This window comes from Loxodonta africana, chromosome 9 (assembly GCF_030014295.1).
Source record: "Loxodonta africana isolate mLoxAfr1 chromosome 9, mLoxAfr1.hap2, whole genome shotgun sequence".
Classification (NCBI taxonomy): Eukaryota; Metazoa; Chordata; class Mammalia; order Proboscidea; family Elephantidae; genus Loxodonta; species Loxodonta africana.
This window is the reverse complement of record NC_087350.1, coordinates 103,771,766-103,794,262: the sequence shown is the minus strand read 5'-3', so window position 1 is coordinate 103,794,262 and position 22,497 is coordinate 103,771,766. Positions and strand designations below refer to the sequence as shown.

General features: G+C 39.2%; 1 protein-coding gene across 5 annotated transcripts in view; it reads right to left on the bottom strand.

Moving 5' to 3' along the window:
- The window catches only part of MPDZ (multiple PDZ domain crumbs cell polarity complex component), a 147,369-nt gene that overhangs the window by 6,783 nt on the left and 118,089 nt on the right, over positions 1 to 22,497 (bottom strand). For all 5 annotated transcript variants that reach the window (XM_023545266.2, XM_064290503.1, XM_064290504.1 and 2 more), the window contains 11 exons: positions 20,166 to 20,246; positions 17,077 to 17,169; positions 16,913 to 16,987; positions 15,529 to 15,703; positions 13,211 to 13,356; positions 12,422 to 12,505; positions 12,059 to 12,252; positions 9,656 to 9,803; positions 5,046 to 5,132; positions 1,628 to 1,718; positions 270 to 313 (listed from right to left, as the gene is read on the bottom strand). In XM_023545266.2, the coding sequence (XP_023401034.2) occupies positions 270 to 313; positions 1,628 to 1,718; positions 5,046 to 5,132; positions 9,656 to 9,803; positions 12,059 to 12,252; positions 12,422 to 12,505; positions 13,211 to 13,356; positions 15,529 to 15,703; positions 16,913 to 16,987; positions 17,077 to 17,169; positions 20,166 to 20,246 (1,218 nt within the window). The remainder of the gene's footprint in view (positions 1 to 269; positions 314 to 1,627; positions 1,719 to 5,045; positions 5,133 to 9,655; positions 9,804 to 12,058; positions 12,253 to 12,421; positions 12,506 to 13,210; positions 13,357 to 15,528; positions 15,704 to 16,912; positions 16,988 to 17,076; positions 17,170 to 20,165; positions 20,247 to 22,497) is intronic.

Sequence of the window (22,497 nt, the reverse complement as noted above, 5' to 3'; positions counted from 1 at the left end):
TATCGTTGAAGACAAATTCTTACTTAATGTGGGGCCATGCTGATACCGTTTTTGACAATACACAATAAACGATATTTTTTTTTTCAAACAATGTACTATGGCCAGGAAATTCAGCAAAGACTGTGTTGTGCCATTTCTACTGCATCTAGTATGTATTTTTTCAGATAAGAACTTTAAAATAGAAAATCAACTATGAGGAAAACGCATTTGCAGATGTCTCTGAAGTCAACAGAATTCATACTGTTTTCTCTCCCCCAATAAAAAGTTACCTTTTTTATTTCAACTGTTCTCAATCCCTGTATTTCAGATGCCACTGTAAAGGTGAAAAGAAAATATGGTTATTAGAGCTTTTTTATGTTCAAAAAAATGTGACTTGATTTCTGGAGCTGGGTGGCACTAAACGGCATACCCTAATTCTTTTTTTATTTTTTGTTATGAACCAAAACCAAACCCGCTGCTGTGGAGTTGATTCTGTCTCATAGCTACCCTACAGCACAGAGTAGAACTGCCTCATAAGGTTGCCGGAATCTTTACAGACGCAGATTGCCACACATTTCTCCCTTGGAGTGGTTGGTGGGTTCAAACCACCAACTTTCAGTTAGCAGCCAAGCTCTTTTAACCATTAAGCCACCAGAATTTCTTCCTTTTTTATTTTAATGGAAAACAAAAACAAAAACAAAAACAACCAAACCTGTTGCCATTGAGTTGATTCCGACTCATAGCGACTCTACAGGACAGAGTAGAACTGCCCCATAGAGTTTCCAAGGAGCCTCTGGTGGATGTGAACTACCGACCTCTTGGTTAGCAGCCATAGCACTTACCCACTACGCCACCAGGGTTTCCTTTTTAATGAAAGGGGTGCTTCATTAGATTTGTCTTACATAAGAACTCTTTATTTCTCCAGTGGGAACAATGGACATACCACCCCATTTCTTCCTTCTCGATTTAAGCATTGATTATATAACTCTATAAAATCCACTCTGAATGAGTCAAGGACGGAATGTACGTCGGATAGAAAGACACATGTGCACAGCTGAGAGGAATAAAGTCATGGTTGCATTAAAAAAAAAAAAAAAATCCATGGACTTAAGTGCCTAAATTTCTAGACTATTAGTCACATTGAAAACAGAGATTGCCATATGGTTAGTTTCTTTAATTTGAACAACTCTCAACCAATGCTCCAAGCCAAAAAACCCCTCTGCATCATGATTTCAAGTAATTAAAACACAGGAGGATCGTTTTAATTTTCTCAATCAAAATTTTTGCAAATTTCATGAAAAAAAGTTTCACTTAATGGCATATTCTGATGGACTGGCATTATACTAAACAGAGAAGGGAGATAAAATCAAATAATACCAATCTGCTTAGTAAGAAAAAATTCAAAATTCTGAGTCTAATGTTTCCTATATCTTGTAGGATAAACATCAAATGGCAGAAGCTGCCATGGGCACAATGTCATGTTGTTTAGAATTTTTGCCAACATACCATTTTTGTACCTATGCTAAGATATGGAATCATCTGGGGGAAGAAAAGGGAGCTCAGAGGTAATTTAAAATAGGAAAGCACTAGTGTGAATGGCCAAAATTCAAAACAAGAAATTATACTTAAAATATCAAACCAATCTTACATGCATTCTTTTTGGAGGTACTTTCCAGTGACTCAGAGGTGCTGGATCCAGAAAGTGGAAAAGTGAAAGATGACAGGCTGCCTTCACTCACCTACAAATACACAACAGTTATTTTGGAAAGCTTTAAAAGTAATCAAACCCCTAAATAGCATTCATTTTAGAATTCATTTCTTTTAGTGCATCTAGTATCTCTAAAGGAACAATGGCATTTGAGTATTTTAAGGGCAATTTAAATGTAGTTTCTACTGATTTTTTTGAAGGAATAATTTGCCTAGTGACAAATAAATTGGAACCAAAAGGGTGGATAAAATTGATTCCAACCAACCTAAAATTTTAATGGATTTTCATAATCTCATTCAAGCTAATCCTCTTTAAACTGATGCTGTACATCTGACTTAAGCAAAATCTGAAGAATTAGGGTCAGTCAACAGGAAACTAATGGCAGTAACTAAAGAAGTGAATAAAGGGTCTTTAAGGACAGGCTGATGAAAATGGGCTTCTGTCATGAGAAGATAAGACTGAGGCGCAGGGCTTGCCAAGAATCTTGAACTATATACAGCATTGTATTTTTATACATCTTCAGTTCACCTACACAAGATTTTTTCAGTTGAATACTGATTGATGTTTGCCATAAAATACTAGAAAAAAGTTCTATTTGTAGGCTTTTCATGTATTAGGTGGTTGGAGCCCTGGTGGTGCAGTGGTTAAGAGCTTGGCTGCTAGACAAACGGTCAGCAGTTTGAATCCACCAGCCACTTCTTGGCAACCCTATGGGGCAGTTCTATTCTGTCATACAGGGTTGCTATAAGTCAGAATCGACTCAACAGCAACGAGTTTGATAAGGGACCAGTGAGATTGTGATTTAGTTCAGGGTGGCTAATTCAGAGAAACACTGCACAGGAAGTAGTAGGGACAGAGTCCTAACTTGTGAAGACCTAGCCACAGGAGCATCAGTGAAGAAGGTCAGAGTCCTTCCAGCTTGTGACCTAGCCTCAGGGAGCTAGGGAGAGGGAGGGAAGCTGGCTGGACTAACATGCAGGGAGTTGTACAGACTCTTGAGCCTATGGCTGGTGCCAGATAACCTGGTCCAGGTGACTGGGGACATTCTGACTTGGCTCAGGGTGGCTGGGGATAAAGTCTGACATAACTCTGGGTGGTTAGGGGGAGGGAAGAAATGCCACAAAAGTAGCCGGAGACAAGGAATGGAGATGTGGGAAGGTGGAGCCTGGGTCCACTTTCAGATGGCAATTGGGTTCATGCTGATTTTTACCATATAGTTAGTGATAAAGGTAGGGTTTGCACACCTTGCCCCTTTAACAGTGCAGTTAGTAACACAGTGGTTAATGGTTGAGATAAGTGGAAAAAAAATCATGGCTGAAAAGAATGCTTCAACTAAATTTCCGTAGAATGACTTACAAACTATTCAAGATCTGCACCTTGCTTACCTGTCCACTCTTGCCCTTCCCTGTCTCAAACTCCGTACCTCAGTTACTCTAAGCTACGTGTAACTTGTTGGTTGCACCATGCTTTCTCATGTTCTTGAGTCTTTCCATATGCTCCTCTCTCTTTCTTTAACACTTCACAGAATTACTTCTTAGCTGATGGTTAAGACTGATCCAGTTCAGAGACTCCTTACCTAAATCATGGCACTGTGTCTATGCAGATCACCTAAGCACAATCCAAGCAAACTGGGCTTGCCTCTACCAGAACAAGTATGCATTGTGACATGCAGCTGGCATGCCTATTTTCTCTACTTAGACTACATTTCTTAAAGGCAACAAACGTGTTGTATTTACTGCTATCTTCCAAGCTCCTGCCACAGTACCTGGCACTTAGCTGAGACTGATTATGTGTTTACTAAGTAATTGAACCATTTATTCATACTAGCCATTTATAGCCCTTGTGATACAAAACTAAATACCTCCCATCAACAATTGTTTCCTTATGAAGAAAGTCAATTTCTGTTTCAGTTATTATTGCCATGGCTTGTGTCTGCAGGGTAAGAGTAACAGAGACGGCTAAGAAATAGCTGTTAAAAAACATTGTACCAATGTCGATTTCCTGATTTTGATACTGTGTTGTACTTATGTAAGACGCTGCCACTAGAGGAAGCTGGGGGGAGGTACACAGCACTTTCTGTGCTATTTCTGGAGCTTCCTGTGAGTTACAATTATTTCAAAATAAAAAGCTTATAAACAAAACAAAAAAAGCTATTAAAATCTAAACTTATTAGCTAGTCCCCAAAATGTACATTTTAGAGTTGTTTAAAATATGTCACGGACATGTCTTTAAATATATAATTTCCACTCCCAAACACAGTTGTCATTTCTTCTACATTCTAGGTGCCAGTCTAATGACAACTTATATTACTTTCAAAGACTCAACACGGGGGTCCTAGATATGCTGAAGTGAGGATAACACCTAGGCACAAATAAACAGCTCAATTGTGAGGCCTCTCAATAATCGAATATTTTCATATTGGCTTAACCATGCAAATCCTCATCTAAATTATACAAATTTGACAAAAGACTAAAAATTAGTCTAATTTAGACTAAACCTATTAGCTTCTTTTAAAATTGCCTCCAAAGAGATTTAGTCACTAAATCATGAAAGAATATGACTAAGACAGATATACTAATACTTATTTAATAACAGTATGAGTTGTCCTTTAAGACATGTACTCCTAAGACTGTTAGGACACATAGCAAAAATCGATAGAAGTTTGAACTAGACAGAACAGTGCTCTTCCTCCTACTTAAAGTGGGCTGGGTGACAAAGTCAAATATCTGGTTTCTTATTTTCTTATTCAATTGACTGTAGAATTTTGGTCAGCTTGTCCAAGAATGTTGGCCTCTGCTATGTAAAGTCTGTGTTTTGGGAGCATATTTGTTTGGGAGCTTGTTATTCTAAAGGCAAACACTCAAAAGCACTCAAGTAAAAATGTTTCCTCACAGCTTCGCTGAGCTTACACTGTGCTGGGTTAGGTTATCCAAACTGAGGGCAGAGCGAATCAATCCTGACAACGAAGGTGATTTATTTAGTTGCTACACAGAGGAAAAGTCAGAGAAGAGAAGAGGAGTTAGTCTGAAAGCTAACGAGGCACAAGGACGAAGAGGTACTGAATAGGGATGTTTGGGGGTTAGACTACAGTGTGACTGTAGTCTACACCTAATCCCCTGGTAATCCTTCATAAAATCTTCACTAGCCTATAATTTTCTGTTGGTGGGCAATGGAGTTGGATCTCCTATGGGAGATGTGACAGAAATGCTGAGATCCGCTCCAGACAGGGGCACAGAGGGAACCGACCCTGCAGGAGGCCAGGTGGTGTGCAGGACCCTGGACAGACCCACGATCAGGGCCCTTTATGAACGCCTTTTGATGAGTAGGCTACACCACACTCAACTGCACAGCGACCCACCTGGCTGCTTTGAGATGGCCTCCTCTCTGAGTGGAACGGACCAGTTTTGATTCTTCCGACTTCCAAGGTTACTGTGCCTAGAGAACACTGGGAGAGGGGTTGTTTTATAGAATGGTTGAAATGAAATGGTCTAATCTACTTTAGAAACATGTTGCAGTCTTCAAGACTGAGTTTCTGAAAGGCATCTTCCTTCTGGAATTTCCACAGGCAAAGTCACCTCCAATCCTTTGTAGAAAATGGCTTTTTTTAAAAAACGTTAGTTATCCATCTTCAAAACATTAAGAAAAATACTAACAAAAAGAAGCAGCAGCAACACCAATTGTGCGTCTTATTACCTAATGATTTAGATGCAGACTATTTCTACCAAGGCAAAGAGAAATTGAGAATTGAGGAATTACATCATGAAACACACTGATACGGGCCAGCCAAACGAAATGAGTAACTCGGGGCGTAAAAAACAAAATGAAAACAAGAAAACAACCAGCACAACTATTTGTTTTACTCTCTACAGCAGAGGCGCTCAGATAACTGGGTAAATTCTCTATCGTCACATTGTACCTATTATACAACACTTAAATAAGCCATATTGCAATAAACATAAAATATGAACTGAAGAAAATTTCCCTGTGGCCTTTTACAAATAAAATCACAGGAACACAAGAAATGCTATATAGTCTAATATGCAAGTAACTCAGTGAGGTGTTTGAGATCTTGGGTTTCTAGAGTCAGATGTGCCAGCTTAAATCCTGACTCTGATTTACCAGTTGTGTGATTTTTTTTTTTACAGTTAAGTGGTTTATTAAGGAAGTCAGAGGGCACAACTCAGTAAGGATCAGGAAGCATGTAGGCAGTCTCTCTTCTTCAGGGCAGGGCAGCTCTCTCAGCTGTGCAGGCTTCCTCTCAGGCCCTGAAGAGAGGCCTCCTCTCAGGCCCTGAAGAGAGGCCTCCTCTCAGGCCCTGAAGAGAGGCCCCCTCTCAGGCCCTGAAGAGAGGCCCCCTCTCAGGCCCTGAAGAGAGGCCCCCTCTCAGGCCCTGAAGAGAGGCCCTCTCTCAGGCCCTGCAGAGAGGCCTCCTCTCAGGTCCTGAAGAGAGGCCTCCTCTCAGGCCCTGAAGACAGGCCCCCTCTCAGGCTCTGAAGACAGGCCCCCTCTCAGGCCCTGCAGAGAGGCCTCCTCTCAGGTCCTGAAGAGAGGCCTCCTCTCAGGCCCTGAAGACAGGCCTCCTCTCAGGCCCTGAAGACAGGCCTCCTCTCCGGCCCTGAATAGAGGTCTCCTTTCAGGCCCTAAAGACAGGCCTCCTCTTGGCCCCCTCAGGACAGGTTCCTTTTGGCCTCGCTGTCTGTCACCACGACTCAGCTGCTGGGCCCCTTCTGGGCCTCTTGCTATCTTCAGTGCTACAGCCCTTGACCAGTGTTACAACCCCCTGAAAGTTAGGGGGTTCCTTGCCTCTAGCTGTGTGACCTTAACAGCTGTTTAACCTTGATCAGTCTTGTATTCTTCATTTAAAAAATGTAGCCCATTGTAGGTTGTTGTGATAAGTAACATAATTTAAGCACAATGCTTATCACAGTGTCTAGCACGAAGTACATAAATAACTGGGCATTGATATTATGTTGCTTCTGATACAGGCACCAAGGGATGCATTACTCTTCAGCATGTTGATCATGAATCAAACAGCAAACGGTCAGAATTTGACCTGTAATATCCATAAGTTGTTTGATTTTTTGTTTTTTGGCGAGGAACTTATCAAAATCTTCTTGAACCTATTTATATTTCCAGCTTGCATGACATCTGAGGTTAATGAGTTCCACATATAAATTACCCACACTTTCATATACCTATAACATCCCTTTCAAGCTCCAAAGGTTTCTATTATTATGAAAATTTAATTTTTTTTGAAAAATTGCCTTTCCACTATAAAAGTAATGCCCATTAAAGAAAATTAAAAAAAAAATAAAAAAGGAGAACAAAAAAAAGAGGGCTCTATAATTCCAACAATTACCTCATAATTATTGTGAAAAAAATTACCATAAGATTTTATTTTACATAGTTATATACACACTGTAGATACAATTACCTGTCTTATACTCTTTGCAGACTGTTTTCCATGTTTATACAGTCATCATAAACATTTTTAACAGGTTCATATTAGTATATGAATTAGCATACACCAAAGATTATATTTGTTGTTGTTGTTAGGTGCCGTCAAGTTGGTTCCGACTCACAGTGACCCTGTGCACAACAGAACGAAACGCTGCCCGGTCCTGCGCCACCCTTACAATTGTTGTTATGCTTGAGCTCGTTGTTGCAGCAACTGTGTCAATCAACCTCGTTGAGGGTCTTCCTCTTTCCTGCTGACACTGGACTTTGCCAAGCATGATGTCCTTCTCCAGGGACTGATCCCTCCTAACAACTTGTCTGAAGTATGTAAGACACACTTCTTCCAAGACAGATTTGTTTGTTCTTTTGGAGTCCATGGTATATTCAATATTCTTCACCAACACCACAATTCAAAGGCGTCAACTCTTCTTCGGTCTTCCTTATTCATTGTTCAGCTTTCACATGCGTATGATGTGATTGAAAATACCATGGCTTGGGCCAGGCGCACCTTAGTCTTCAGGGTGACATCTTTGCTCTTTTGTTGAAAGATTACATAGCAATTGTCAATTGTGTTGCTTCCAGTTTTTCCATTATAAGTAACCCTGCAATGATCCTTACGTGTATGAAGCTTTTTGTGAACAGATGATTATTTATGCAAGATTTTTAAACGAACTATTACTAAGTTAGAACAACAAGCAGCAGCAACAAGCCATATTCACGTTATACAAGTATTTATGACCTTCGTTGTACACTGCCAAGCTGTGTTTTTTCAACGGCTGGCTTTAAAATTACTGATGCTCTTTTATGGATGCTTCTTCTGTCTCTTTCTCCTTAAGATACAGATGAAACAATTGTTTTTAATTTATCTCCAAAAGGAAGGCACTTCTCCTTAGTATTTCTAATACTTTGTTTTGAAGACAGGTAACTCTAATAATAAATTACTGGTTTTAAATGCCTGCTTTATTAAGAACTTATATGCACATATTCACATACCAGGTATTATGACAGCCAAAGAGGTTTCTAAAATTCCTCCATGAAGGCCAGCCACTCAAGAGGTGGCCCTTGTACATCAGACTCTGATAACTCTACTGTTGATGGGCACTGGCACGTAGGTTCATGTCATGTGGACCACACGGGTACTGATGGCGACAGCTTTCTAGTCAATGCTGAATTATACTTTTTCAGGTCATAAACACATATATTAGGTAAGAAAAGCAATGAGGTAAGCATCATCTCATTTATTAATAGGAACACAGAACCCTTCTAAAAACTGGAATATTCCCTGATTGGAAACCTGCCTAGTCTCATAAATTACATTTTTAAGTAACTATTCTGTACTTTACAAATTTATTTTTAAAATGAGGCTGGTTTTGTTTTTCAAATCAGAAAGTCATCCTTCATGAAGAGTTTTCTTGGAAGAAAATGTATTTCATCATGTGAAATGTATTTAAGTCTAGAATGATACCTAGGGATGGAACCTATATTGTTGAAATACTTCCCAGTGAAGGTGCTGCCAAGTCAATCTGCATTAAATTACCTTCATGTCCTAAGAATGGCCCATCCAACGCTGATTTTAAATGTCAAATTTAAATAGTTGAATAGTTTTGAGTCAGAATAAGATTTGCACAAAACATTTCCTTTTTAGAAAGCCAATACAACAAAGTAACCTAAAGGACATTTTCATTTTCTTTTATGAGTCATAAAGGTTAAATCCTTCTCCCACGTTCTTCATTTCTGGAAGAAATATGAAGACATCTAACCTGGTATGCTCAGAAAATCATCAAGGAAGAGGCTGGGACAGCAAAGGCCAAAAATCATTAACCCCAGAAGCATCTTGGCACCCTTTTTGGCTCCTATGATCTCCCCCATGAAGCATTTCTGCAAAGTTACTTTTCAAAGACCAACTGTGCTGGACGGGAGAGTATTCACTTACTCCAAAAGTCGTAAACATGAATTCAGAAGAAATATGGGTGACTGAGCTTAGTTTTTTTCTTTTCCTCCTTTGTGGTCTGGATATGTGCTTTACTTTCAAGAATAAGATTCATGTAATACTCACCTTCAAGACAAAAATGTTAGTAATATTACACATACTCAGTTCATAATTCTTACTACCACTAAATAAATGTACATAAAAAAAAAAAAAAACCAGACCCACTGCCAATGAGTCGATTTCGACTCACAGTGACCCAACAGGACAGAGTATAACTGCCCCATAGGGTTTCCAAGGAGCGGCTGGTGGATTCAAACTGCTGACCTTTTGGTTAGAAGCCGTAGCTCTTAATCACTGCACCACCAGTGCTTCAATAAATGTACCACAATATATCGCTAATCATAGATTTACTATTTAGAAATTTGTCACTGAAATATACCTTACTTATATATGTGTCTTACTTGAGATGACATTTTAAAAAAGAGAAGTCAGTATTTATCTTGACTATGGCAGCCCAACGTTAAATTCTCATTCACCTTACATACTATCACACAGAATTATTTTTAGCATTTGATTCTTACCTTTAGCAAAGCAGCAACCGCCTCCTGTGTGGCATTACGGACGTCTTCGCCACTGACCATCAATATCTGGTCTCCCTGCATCAGCCTTCCATCAACATCTGCAATTCCTCCTTTGACAATATCTGACACAAATACTCCAGTATCATTTCTGCAGATACAATTTTAAATTTCAACCTTGTTGTTTTGTCTCAACTGCAGTGCAATGCTTATTGAATGAAATGCCAACATTTTTAACTAAAAATTTTAGTTCTATTTTTACGACTTTGAAAGTTTGATTGTCTTGAGCAACACTGAGGCAGTATCATTAGAATTATTTTTTTGTTATAAACAATACCTTATTTTTTTTACAGTATTCCATAGATTAAAATGATTTTTCGTGAGCATATTCAGTCTCCAATTATTCTCCTCTTATGGGTCACACATCTAGTGAATGGCAAAATTGGGACACTGAGCCAGTCTATTGTTCTTTCCATACTATTAAGAAGCTTTGAATGGGCTCTTACCTGGGTCACATACTTTGGTATTATTACCAACATTATTAACATTATTGAAAACAAATAGCTGATGTGTGTATCAACTAACGATTGGTGGCTCAATGGTTACGTGCTTGGCTAATAATTGAAAGGTTGGTTGGTTTATTCTTTCTGTGGGAAAAAAGACCTGGCGATCTGCTCCCATAAAGATTACAGCCTAGGAAGCCCTATGGGGCAGTTCTACTCTGTCCTGTATTACTTAAGCATTCAAATCATTATGAATCTAGCTTTAACACAAGATAGATTTATACAAAATGAACAAACACTATTCTTTTTCCAATCCTACTTTCTTTCACAAAACTGTTAAGAAAATCCAAAGCTCCTTGTTAAAATACAAAGATAATAGAAAAGTAAAAATGTATGGCAAAGCCTGGATTGTATCACTTGTTCCTGCCAACACCATAACCTCAAACACACCATTTCACCATCTGATTTTCTACTTCTTGTCTTTAGAATAAGAGTGTTGGATTAGATAGTATTTGTATGCTCTTTCCAAGGCAAAGCATTTAGGATTCATTAATGAAATGTTTTACAGCAACCTGGTGACTCCATATGCTGAAGTATGCTGGTATCCAGAATAAATCTTAGCTGCCTCGTATTGTGCAAGAACTGGACTTCTGATATTGTATTCCAAGAGAAGTGTTTCATTTTAAGACATTTTCCCATATTCCCACTGAGACTTAAATAATATTCCTACATTCTTTCCTGCATTAAAAAAAAAAAAAATGCCCATAATTGTCTCTGAAAAACACACTGGTGTAAATGTCCTTTGATTCACATGTAGAAACCTCACTGCAGAATGAGGTTCGCAAGTGCTGATTTGGGCAATCTGAAGAATGATTACTCCTGAAGAAGGGCAGTGAGGTCACAGAAAGGTCACAGGTTTCCAGATTTTTGAACAAAGAATCTGCTCACTGGAAAAAATAAGCTGCTTTGAAATTGTGGGTTGCTGAGGCTGAAGGATGGTGATCTGAACTCAGGGCTGTTGCAGGCTATAAAGAGGTTTTTCACTAAGAGGTGGTCGAAGAACGAATGCTGACATCATTTGCTTAACTGGTATATTCTGAGGATCAGATGCAGATGGGCTCATCATATGAAGAGAAAGAAATATTTAGGAGACTCACTGGATTATACATTCATTAATATTACTTAAATGTGAATATTTAAATAAATTAGGTACTGAGAACGTGTCCACCAAGGAATCTCCCACCACCACTAGCCCCTCACTTTATGCTTTCGGTTCCCTTCTGATGGCACGCTTTTGGCCTTCATGGCTTTCCTAGCTCATTATGACCCTTCTCCTAGGGTTATTTTCAGCCCCCTTTATGTAGACTATCACTTATCACATTTAGCCTCAGCTCAGGCACCTGTTTTCCAGGAAGTTTCCCCTAATCCAGTTCCCTTAAATAGGGCCACATGTTCCCTTTTTCCCTCGCTCACTCCCATAGCTTTCCTACGATACTTCTATGTCACTCAACCTACTACACTGCTTTGTTCCAAGAATATATTTAATTCTAGCTCTCCAGACTCTGAGTTTTTTGAAGTCAAGGATCATGTCTTATTCAGCCTTGTTCCCCAGAACATAATGTATTTCCTGGTACACAGCAGGCATTCAAAAATTACCAAGTGACTTTTTGTTGGGAATTGTTGAGTCCCTTCAAAATCTCCCGAAATATGGACATAAGAAGTTCAAAAACAACGCCTTTTGATACTCTATTAGCAAGTGGGCTGAGTATAGCTACCAACAAAACACTAGCAGTTGATAAAGACTCAACTATTGCTGTCACTCTTTAAAAGAAGATAAGCTCAATCATTTCCAAAAGGTCAAAATCTTATGGTTTCCACAGTGGGTTTGTCTTCTCAGTCATACCTTTTACCAACAATACTTAATCCCAGGCCTTTTCCTGGCTTCTTCTGCAGCTCAACGGTGAGGGTGTCATACACGTCCTCCTCTTTGTATGGAGACTCATCTCTGTAGAGCGTCAGGCGCACCCTTTGTGGAGTCTGTCTCAGGACACTTATTGCTTGATCATGTGTGGCCTTTCTCAAGTCAATTCCATTCACCTGTACAAAGATGGGACACTGTGAGGAATCAGGTGAGTGAAATGAAGTGATAAAGAAAGAAGGAAGGAAGGAATGAAGGGAGGAAGAGAGAAAGAAAAAAAGCAAAATAAAACCTTCCAGAGAGTAGACTTTTCTTTATCATAAAGGTCAAATACATAGCATTCTGTACCTCTAAAATCTGATCTCCAGCCCAGAGTCTCCCATCTTTACATGCTGCTCCTTCTTCATAAACTTCATGGATAATAATTGCACCCTAAAGGCCAAAACAAAACACAGCCATGCTTTATCTCATCACCCGTAGGAACAGTGAGCAGAAATGGAATCAAAACACACTGGACTTTTATAGACATCTGTAAGAGTTATATATGGACCACATCTATATGTGAGTCACATACTAAAAATCAAAGAAAAGTTTAAGAAAACAATTTTTGCTAAAAGGCTCAAAAACACTTATACATTTTTGATAGGAACATTTAAATAAAAAATTATCAAATATGTAAATCAAATATATATATATATATACACATATCACATTTCCCATTGAGATGAAATGATTACATTTCAAAAATATTTTTAGCACTCAGGAAATTCTGTCTACAAATCATTCAATTTTTCAAACAGTCCTTTCAATATGGGTCTAACCCAACCATACATAATCAGTCAGTAAAAAAAAGACATTAAAATACCTCAAGGACTGGCAACCTGAGAGAAGTATTTTGAAACCCAAAGGTAACAATCACAAGTGAAATACATCTTGTTGATTCAGGATTGGTATACTCAAAGCAAAAATTCCAATATCCAATTAAGTATCTATGTTACTAAATTAAAGTAACAATGAGTGATCCATTTTCCTAAGCCTTTATACGTCACTTAATAAAATTGATAAAAATTTCCCAGGTGAGAGCTGCTAAGCTGATGGGCTGTCTCTGTATCTGGAGCACCCCTGAACTGCACTCACCAGCAGTGTGTCTGATCCACCAACGATGCTCAGGCCCAGCCCTGTCCGCCCTTTGGAAATCTCAATAGTTGTTTCGCAGCCAGGGATGATGGGGCAGGTTGTAGGATCAGAGGCAAAGATTGCTGGTGTTGATGACCTGCTTGTACCTAATTTAAGTTTAAAAACAAAGTGCAATACAAATCAAAACTGATTAGAAGTGAGATAGATCAAATTCACCACACTGGTTTCCTCTGGGGTGTGGAACAACAAAATGGGCCCAAGATCAGGGACAAAGGAGATTTCAAATTTACCTGTCATCGTTTAGTGATTTTATACTTAAAAAATCAGATAACTATGATTAAGTCATCATTGTTAATTTAGGGTGGTAGGCACAAAATTTCTTGTTTAAATTATTTTCTGTGCTATTCTGTATTTTTTTTTAATTGCTAGAAAAAAAATACGTATAAAGGAGCTAGAATAGAGAGTTGAACTGACCCTCTAGTTTCCCTCTAAGAGTCTACGTTTCACTGGTGCCAAGCACAGCTTCTTAGGAAATTATGGTTTATACAACTCAGAACTGAGACGTGTGCCAGAGACTCAGAACCACACTCAGGGAAGACCACGGAACTCAGCCCACATCAGTAATCCTGCTCCTGGTGCCTTTCAGGGCTTTTTATGTTGTAGATTTTGATTTTTGTTTTCTGTTTGCTTTTCTTCTTATCCTAGAGCATCTATTTTTAGCTACTCGAATCTGAGCATATATGCAGCTGTACGTAATAGCTGAGTTTTAAAACCTTAAGTGAGACCAACTTGTGGATTCTTTCCTTAGGTCTCACTTGAGGCTTTATAAACTCAGATATTAAATCCTGGTGCATATATGCTCAGATTTGAATAAGAAAAAAGTATGACAGGACAGGAGGATATAATTTCACACTTTGTTTTACGGTAGTCTTCATATCATATGTTTTGTGATAACTAAACAGCGTGTTTCAGGAAAGCTAGGGAAGTTGGTAGAGTAGCTTATTTATGTTTTTAGCCAAAATGTTCTCTTTTTAGGAAATCGGAAACAGACATTTTCTTGCTCCTGAAATGGTAAGAACAGGTGTATGATATTTTCTTTTATGTTACATTTTCCCTTAGCATTTCCTATTTTTATAGACAACCCTATTTGGGGATCAACATAAAATCTAAAATTGAGAAAATTTCCATAGAATCTTTTAACACCTCAGTGAATTATCTAGTTTTTGTAAATAAAGAATTGCTTTAATAAAATATGTTATTTTCAGATTTTTCTGTCCAACTATATTGCAAATGTTTTAAACTATTGTTTCCTTAAAAGCCTGTCAAAAGAATTGTATATTCCATAGTTCAGAGGCCAAAGAGATTTTTTTTTCTTCAAGTTGCAGAAAAGTCCAACGTGTTTACATTAAGATTATTTCCTGTTGTTGTTGCTAAGCTTGGAATTTATCGTTTTGTTAGACACAAGCATATTGTTCTCAAAAAGTAACTTAAAGGAATAAGGTGCCTAGATATACTAGACTAGCATTTTAATGTGACACTGAAGTATGACAAGAGGGTTCACACACACCCGTTTCATCTACTTTCACAGATTTACTATTACACCCAAACCATAAAACTCACATTTGTAGCCTACACTGTGGTCGTTGCTGGGTGCCGTTGAGTTATTTTTGACTCATAGCAACCCCGTGTGACAGGGAACTACCCCGTAGGATTTTCTAGGCTATAATCTCTACAGGAGCAGATCTTTCAGTTAGCAGCTGAGCACTTAACTGCTGCACCACCAGGACTCCTTAGACTGTGGTAATGACTAGCATTTTAAAGGTTTTGTTTTTTGTTTTTTTTTTTTAGTGTTAGACACTGTTGATCCTACCTGTGAAGTAGGATAATTGTATCCATTTTACATATTAGAAAATTGAAGCTCAGAGAAGTTACATCCCTTGCCCAGTGTCAGAAAGCTGTGCACAAAGTGATACTTCTAATTCATTACTCAGAATTTGGGAATGACAGGATCCCTCTGCAAAAGATCCTTGAGAAGCAAAAAGTATCACCCCCTTCTTTTAGAGATGAAGAAGCTGAGGCTGGCTGCGTGGGTTTTCCCTATGGTGGGTTAATGCATAGCCCACAGATGGCCTGCCTCACAGTCCTGTGTTCTTTCTTCAGGTACTCTTCTGCCCATATCATTCTCTCACCAAAGGCTCCCTCACGATGGACTTTCAAACAGTGACAACTGGCAGGCAGGCAGTGGGGTCCCAGGCTGGGACGCTCTGTATAGCACAAAAGTGCCCTGTGCACAGGACTTACAGGAGCCTGGCCCTTACTTCGAATAGGCTCCGGTTCTGGGGAGCTGGAGGGTGGGATCACTGGAGGCTGGGAGCTGTTCTTTTTCTCCCCATTTGCTGTACCAGGTGCTGAAGGAACAGTCTGGGGATCTGGGTTCTCAGCATGGATGGTAAGTCTCACTGTGGTCTGTGCTGTCTTCAGAAGGTTAATAAACTGGCAGGACGTTGGTATGGAGGAAAAACAAAATTCAAAGGCAAATTAGTAGGCTTAAATATGATACAATTGTAGCTGGAATCCAATTCTACCTAGGTTTGGCAGAAGAAACAGAAAAATATTATTTCCTTGACAGGATTTGAAGGGTCAAGAAAGGAATGGTTCTCTAGCTTTCTTTGGTTGGCTGACATATAATTAAGACCATCATTAATTTCTACTCTAAGGCTAGTTCTGACCAGATTCTTCCTTATAGAAGTACAGGTTTTTCATCTTTTTATACTTCTAGTTAATCACGGCCGTTCCCTACGACCTTACAAGATAAATGGAAAATCTTACCCACTTCCTGATTTCACAGAGAAGCTGAAGCAGCTTATACAAACACTTTTAATAAAATGGAAACACATATGCTAAAAGCACTATGAATTAGGAGAAGCAAGCCAAGTTGAAAGTTAAAACATAGATGTATGAGTTAAAGAGTCTCATCTACACATTACTGAAACTGAACCAGAAATTGACATTGAGCTTCCTGCTGCCCATTGTAGAAATGGAAACATGGTCAATTACAGGATGCTCACTCAATATAAGGAAGGAAAGCTCGCCAAATCTCAGGAGAGATAATGCTTTTTCTGGAACTTACATATGAAAGCTCTCACATGAGATTTCTGGTAAATATTACCAACACTTCTGAGGAGGCTGAAACTCAGGTACGAAGAATGGTTTAACTCTAATAAAGTCCTATATTTAATGATGTGTTTATAAAACATTATGCATGGTACAATGAACTATTTGACTCCAATTAAAGTTATATATTTAATGACCTTAAAATCTGTTTATAAAACATTATGAATAGTAAATATTTATGGGAAGGAACATTCATTAAAAAAAAAAAAAATTCCTTTGGTCCTAACACTAAGCCTTTGTTTAGTAGTTTCAAGTTTTCCTATGGGAAAGTGAAAATGATAGTTATCAAAAATGCCTAGTGACTGAATAATTTACCAGGTAATAGAAAAACAAACAAAAACAAACTTTAGCATTATTTTGATTGTTAAAAAAAAAAAAATTGAAAAACCTTCAAGTAATTTTTTCCTTAAGGATACATGTCTAGTATAGTTATGCAGCTCTGGTTCCCTATGCCTACCACAATGCCCACCCCCCAGCCAGGCCCAAGAATGTGTTCCTAATACCATTAGCTTTCTTCTGGAAAAGTACCTTTTCAACAGGATAACCAACAACAACTTCATCATCTACAGCCAAGATCTGATCCCCAACTTTGAGCCGTCCATCCTAAATGGAAACATGAAGATGCTGAGTGATTTTCCAGAAGAAATTTCTTTTTCTACCATTTTATGATAGTGAGAATGGTAAGGCCTCACCTTGGCCGCTACCCCATGCTCTGTTAGGCTCTTGATGATGACTCCCCTGAGTGTATCTTCTTCACTGATAGCAATGCCCAAGCCCCCTTGATCCTGGAGAAGCAAAACCAGAACACCCAGAAAACTTGAAATTGATCATTTTTATTTTGAAGCTATGTGGCCATAACGTCTAAATGACATCTTCCACTCAACAGTCTGAAAAACAATTACATTTTTTTAAGTCCACTATTAGAAATCTCTTCTTTTATTAAGTGAACTCCAAAATTTTCTAATGGGAATAAATTCTCCTCCAACAAATATTCAAGTATTTTCAGTCTCCCTATATGTTTGACATCTCTAGTGACTTTAGCAAAATATTCGGATAACAAAGATGCATTCAATAGTTTAGTCCATGACATGGAGCCTTTGCAAATTTAGTCTTTCATAACTGGCTGACACAATAAGTCATTTACAGCCAACCAAAGTATCCTGCTTCCTCTCTTTCTAGCATGTAGCTTAGAAATAACAATCACGCCCAGCCCTTTCATCTCTTCCGGCCACTTGTGTTCTTTTTGGAGACAGGCTGCAATTACTGCTGCATGCTTTGTCCTTTCTGGGACCGAACACCCAGCATTGTTTCTCTAGGCTTGTGTTTTGATTCATGCAGAGTGAAAATGCTCTCAACTCTAAGCATAGGCTGGTACTGAAACCCTTAGCTGGAGGGCTACACTACTTTGTCCATATTTTCCACTTTTCATCAAAACCAAATGTTCAATGATATTGGCTTGGACTCCTCTGATAGAGGCAGCCCCACTTACGGAAGTGCAAACTAGGACCAATGTGATTAAGTGCTGCATCGACCATCACTCAGGATGTATGTGAAGAGGGTTTATGCTGGCCGGTGCAGACTTCTGTCCACCCCTATTGCTGAGTGCCAGGTTAAGAGCTTGCATTTATCTGTTTGATAATGGAAGTTCAGAGAATGTCCTGAGTAGGGGCTTGAGATGATGTATACGCCCATGGAACACCTTAATTAGGTAGCCTGATGTAGGATGAGGCAGCATCATAGAAAACAGAGAAGCAGTCAGTCACCTCTTTGCCAATCTACCCTGTACTTTAATCCAGGTTGTCTGGCTTTAAACCACTATCTTCTGCCCCTTGTTCATTTATTTAACAAGTTCATTCCACCAACATTTCCTGGGCAGTCATTATGTCTCAGGATGTATACAAGTTGGGTGAATCAATTAGAATCAATGCCATAAAAGGATACACGTTAAGCTGGGGGCTGGTACAACATGATTAATGTAATCAATATCACTAACTGGTACACGTGAAAAATGCTGAATGGGCAAATGTTGTGTTTTATATACATATTTATAACAACAAAAACAAAAAACAAATAAAAAAGGGTATATATTAAAAAATTATCTTATTTTGAACTTTTCTAAGGATAAACAAAAACCAAGATTGAAAAAGTAATCATTCATCTTAATGGATTTGGCATATATTTAAATTGTTTCATAATTAGCTAATTATTCGGAAATGATTGCTTTGTTAAATACTATAGACTAACTCAGGGCTTAGAAGGAAAAAACAAAACAAAACAAAACAAAACACTAAGCCCTGAAATCAGCAGGGAAAAGAAGAAGGTATTATCTCTCCTAAATGGCAATGAAATGAAGGATTCTTGAACTGAGTGTATGGAATTCTCCATAGGAAGGGCAAAGAGCTTTAATGACCTCTATTTTCCCTCTACCTACAACAGAAATAGCCCCTAACAAGGACTTCTGTTACAGGTATCTGAACAAGATCAGAGCAACCCACTTTTGGACAGGGTTATCTGTTGTAAAGCAGAAACCAAATCAATATAGTCATGGAATTTCTTTTTCCCCGTGTACCAGGAATTATGCCGACCATTTATAAGCAACTCAGGTATTATTGTTATTTCCAATTTACAGCTGAGGAAACTGAGGCACAGAGAGGTCATCTGTGTGTCAACTACATGCCTGATGGAGCAAGGATTCACCCCAGACAGACTGGCCCTAGGGCCCACGCTCTTTAGAATATGCTCACAGCATATTCTATGCCTCATACAGGACAGTGGTATACGGACCACTCCTCTTCTTGTCTGCAGTGTTTCATGTAACTATCCTCCTACCCTCCCCACACCCCTTCCCTTCTTCTCCTCCCTGGGCACTTTACTGCTCTTTCTTTCTGCATAGACTCCTGTTTATCTACTGTTCACCTGCTCACCAGCATGAGCCTACAGCACTTGAAAGCATTGATGGGTTTCTGGTCAGCAAACTACCTCTTTAAAGTAGTCATTTAAACCTAGAGTTAAGATCTTTTCAAAAGCAAATACATCACTGATATCTATCAGCAGGGGTGGATTATCCAATAGGCAAGGTAAGCACGGTGCTTACCTTGCTTACCAGATCATCTGTAGTGACACTGTTTACTACAGATTAATAAGTAAGCACAAGTAAGCACGTGTTTACCTTGATTACTGGGTTAGCCACCCCTGCCAAGGATTGTAAATTTGAAAAGAGGCTTTAATTCTGTACGAAGATACTGTGGGTCTGGGAGAGAGACAGATGCCAACTATATCTAAAAAATGTGAAGTCATTCACTATAGGTGATCTGGTAGGCTAATTCACCCCTGCCTATCTGTGAGAACTTTCAGTTATTTGAGCTTTCAGCTTTATGAGAGACTAAGACTGTATGTAACTTCTGTTTCTTTATTCCTTATTTCCTCTGGTGCAGGTCCTTGGTAAATGAATCAGTGGAGAGAAGGCTACACTTCATACCTTAGGATAATCATAATGACAGTAAACGCTGGTCCCCTGTTAAAGCATCAACTAGGCCAGTAGTTCTCAAGCTTCAGCAAGCATCAGAATCACCTGCACGGCTTGCTAAAACACGGATTGCTGGGCTCACCCCCAGAGTTTCTCCTTCTGTAGGTCTGGATGGCCCTCAGCACTTAATTTCTACAAAGTTCCCAGGGGATACTGATGCACCTGGTCTGAGACCACACTTCTGGGAACCAGTGAATTACAACACTGGTGTGAAGGTCCTCGACACCATTTCATTCTAGTTCCAAGCAGCTTTACCTTGGGAAGCTCAAGGTGTTGAACGTTTTTAAATGAACTGAGGTCCACAGCTGGGTCGGTGGTAGTAACACTTGGGTCAGGCTGACAGAAGGAAAGAAATGAGCAAAAAGGCAAATGAGTGTTATGTATTTTTGTTTATTTAAATATAAGGGCCACTTCATCAAAACTTAACTCATTATTACTATCGTAACATTTAATGTCATTTATGAACATTATACTCTTCAAAATACATACATGGTGTGATTAGACAGCAATTATCTTAGAGCACAGAGACACTAACTGGCTCTCAAGGCTGCCTGGACTTAATCTATAATGAAATCTAAGCCACCCAGCTACAAGACAGGGAAACTCACGGAGACCTTGAGCACTAGCAGAGGTACCACTCATTGTTCTTTACTGTTTTAGTCATTAAATGAATTCAGGGACTATTAAAAGCTTTTACCTAAAATCATTATAACACTCCATCTTCTTAAGGGACATATTTTGTACAATCAACGCAAAAATAAAATTTTCTCCTTTATAACCCCCCCGCATGTTGAATAATCTCACCTGACTCAGTTCAACAATATGAGTAGCTAGAAAGACATGATAGTTCGTATATTTATTTTATGTAGTTGTGGTTTTGCACCATCCACTTTGACTCATGAAGACCCCACGTGACAGTAGAGCTGCTCCCCTAGGATTTCCTAGGCTGCACTCTTTAAGAAAGCAGATCACCAGGTCTTTCTCCTGTGGAGCTGCTAGATAGGTTCCAAGCACCAACTTTCCAGTTAGCAGCCAAGTACTTAAACACTGTACCACCAAACCAAAAAAAACTCCATTGCCGTCCAGTCAATTCCAACTCATAGCGACACTACAGACAGAGCAGAACTGCCCCATAGGGTTTCTAAGGCTATAATCTTTATGGAAGCAGACTTCCACATCTTTCTTCCATGCAGCGGCTGGCGGGTTCCAACCGTAGACCTTTTGGTTAGCAGCTGAGGGCTTAACCACAGCGCCACCAGGGGCTCTTTAATTTTATGTATAGATATGCCCAATGTTTATATTGAATATATAAACATTTTTTTTTTATGCCCAATGTTTATATATTCAGTTAGGAAACAGTATTCTTGTTCCTACAACTGCCTGCCCACAACTGAGATTACCATGGGCTTCCCTAGTTTTAAGCCTTTCACTTTCTACTACCTTCTTTCATTCATCCTATTGCATATGCAAAGCTTTTCTGCTCAAAACAAAACTACCACTAGAACATTTTTAACTCTTTGTCACCCTCTAGCCATTTCTCTCTCTCTCCTGATTTCTTATCCATCATTATACTCAAACTGCTTTCTCAAAAATCACTCGTGATTTCCTAATTGCCAAATCTAATGGTCTCTCTAGTCCCCTCCTTACCTGACCCCTTTGCAGCACTTAGGTTGTGGAATACATCCTTCTCGAAATGTCCTCTCGCCTGCAGTCAGGTAACATACCCTCCTGGGCTCTTCTTCTTCATGTCCCACCACTCTTGTTGGCCTCCTTCCTTATTGTTGATATCCCATGATTTTGACCTTAACCCTCTTCTTTTCTAAATGCTCTTTGTAGGCGAACGCTTTGGCTCCCATGGCTAACAAATGCCAAATCCACATAAACAGGGATACATCTCTAAACTTTAGACCAAACATCCCAGTGCATACCTCTATCAGGCTTTCCAAAGGGTAGTTACTTCATTCGCAAGCTGTCTCAAGTAAAATGTATTATCTTTTTGCACACAATCTGCTCCTTTTTTCTTGTATTTCCTATTGTGGTGAAAGCCACCCACCAGCTCATCACGTCAGACCTCTGGAAGCCCTGTACATCCTGTCTGCTTCATTCACCAGTTTACCCCCAGCCTCAAGAGCAGAAGCTCCCACAAGGCAGATACTCAATAAACATTTCTGGGATAAATTAATTCTCAAGCACTCACTCTCCCTCATGCCCGCATGTAGTTGGAGATGAAACACTTGTCAGTTTGGACTCCTTCACATCCGACATGACCATCTCCCCTTTTCTTGCCTTACTCCAGGCCCTTGTTATTGATTTTTGCCCTATACTACTGCCACAGAAGTTTCTGAAAATACACTTCTCTTTCTGTTTCTCACTGCCTCAGAGACAAAGCCCGCATATACTAGCCTGTGATAAAGAGTTTTCCATGATCTGACTCTATCTACCTTTTCAGCTACCCTTTCCCACCAGCTCCCTTGCCTTCCTCGCACTGTTCAGTAATAGTCTGCATTCTTCAGTCCCCTGGTTTGCCAGAGCTTCCATGCTAGCCTTCACTCCATCCCCTCTGCTTGTAACGTTTCCCCCACCAAGC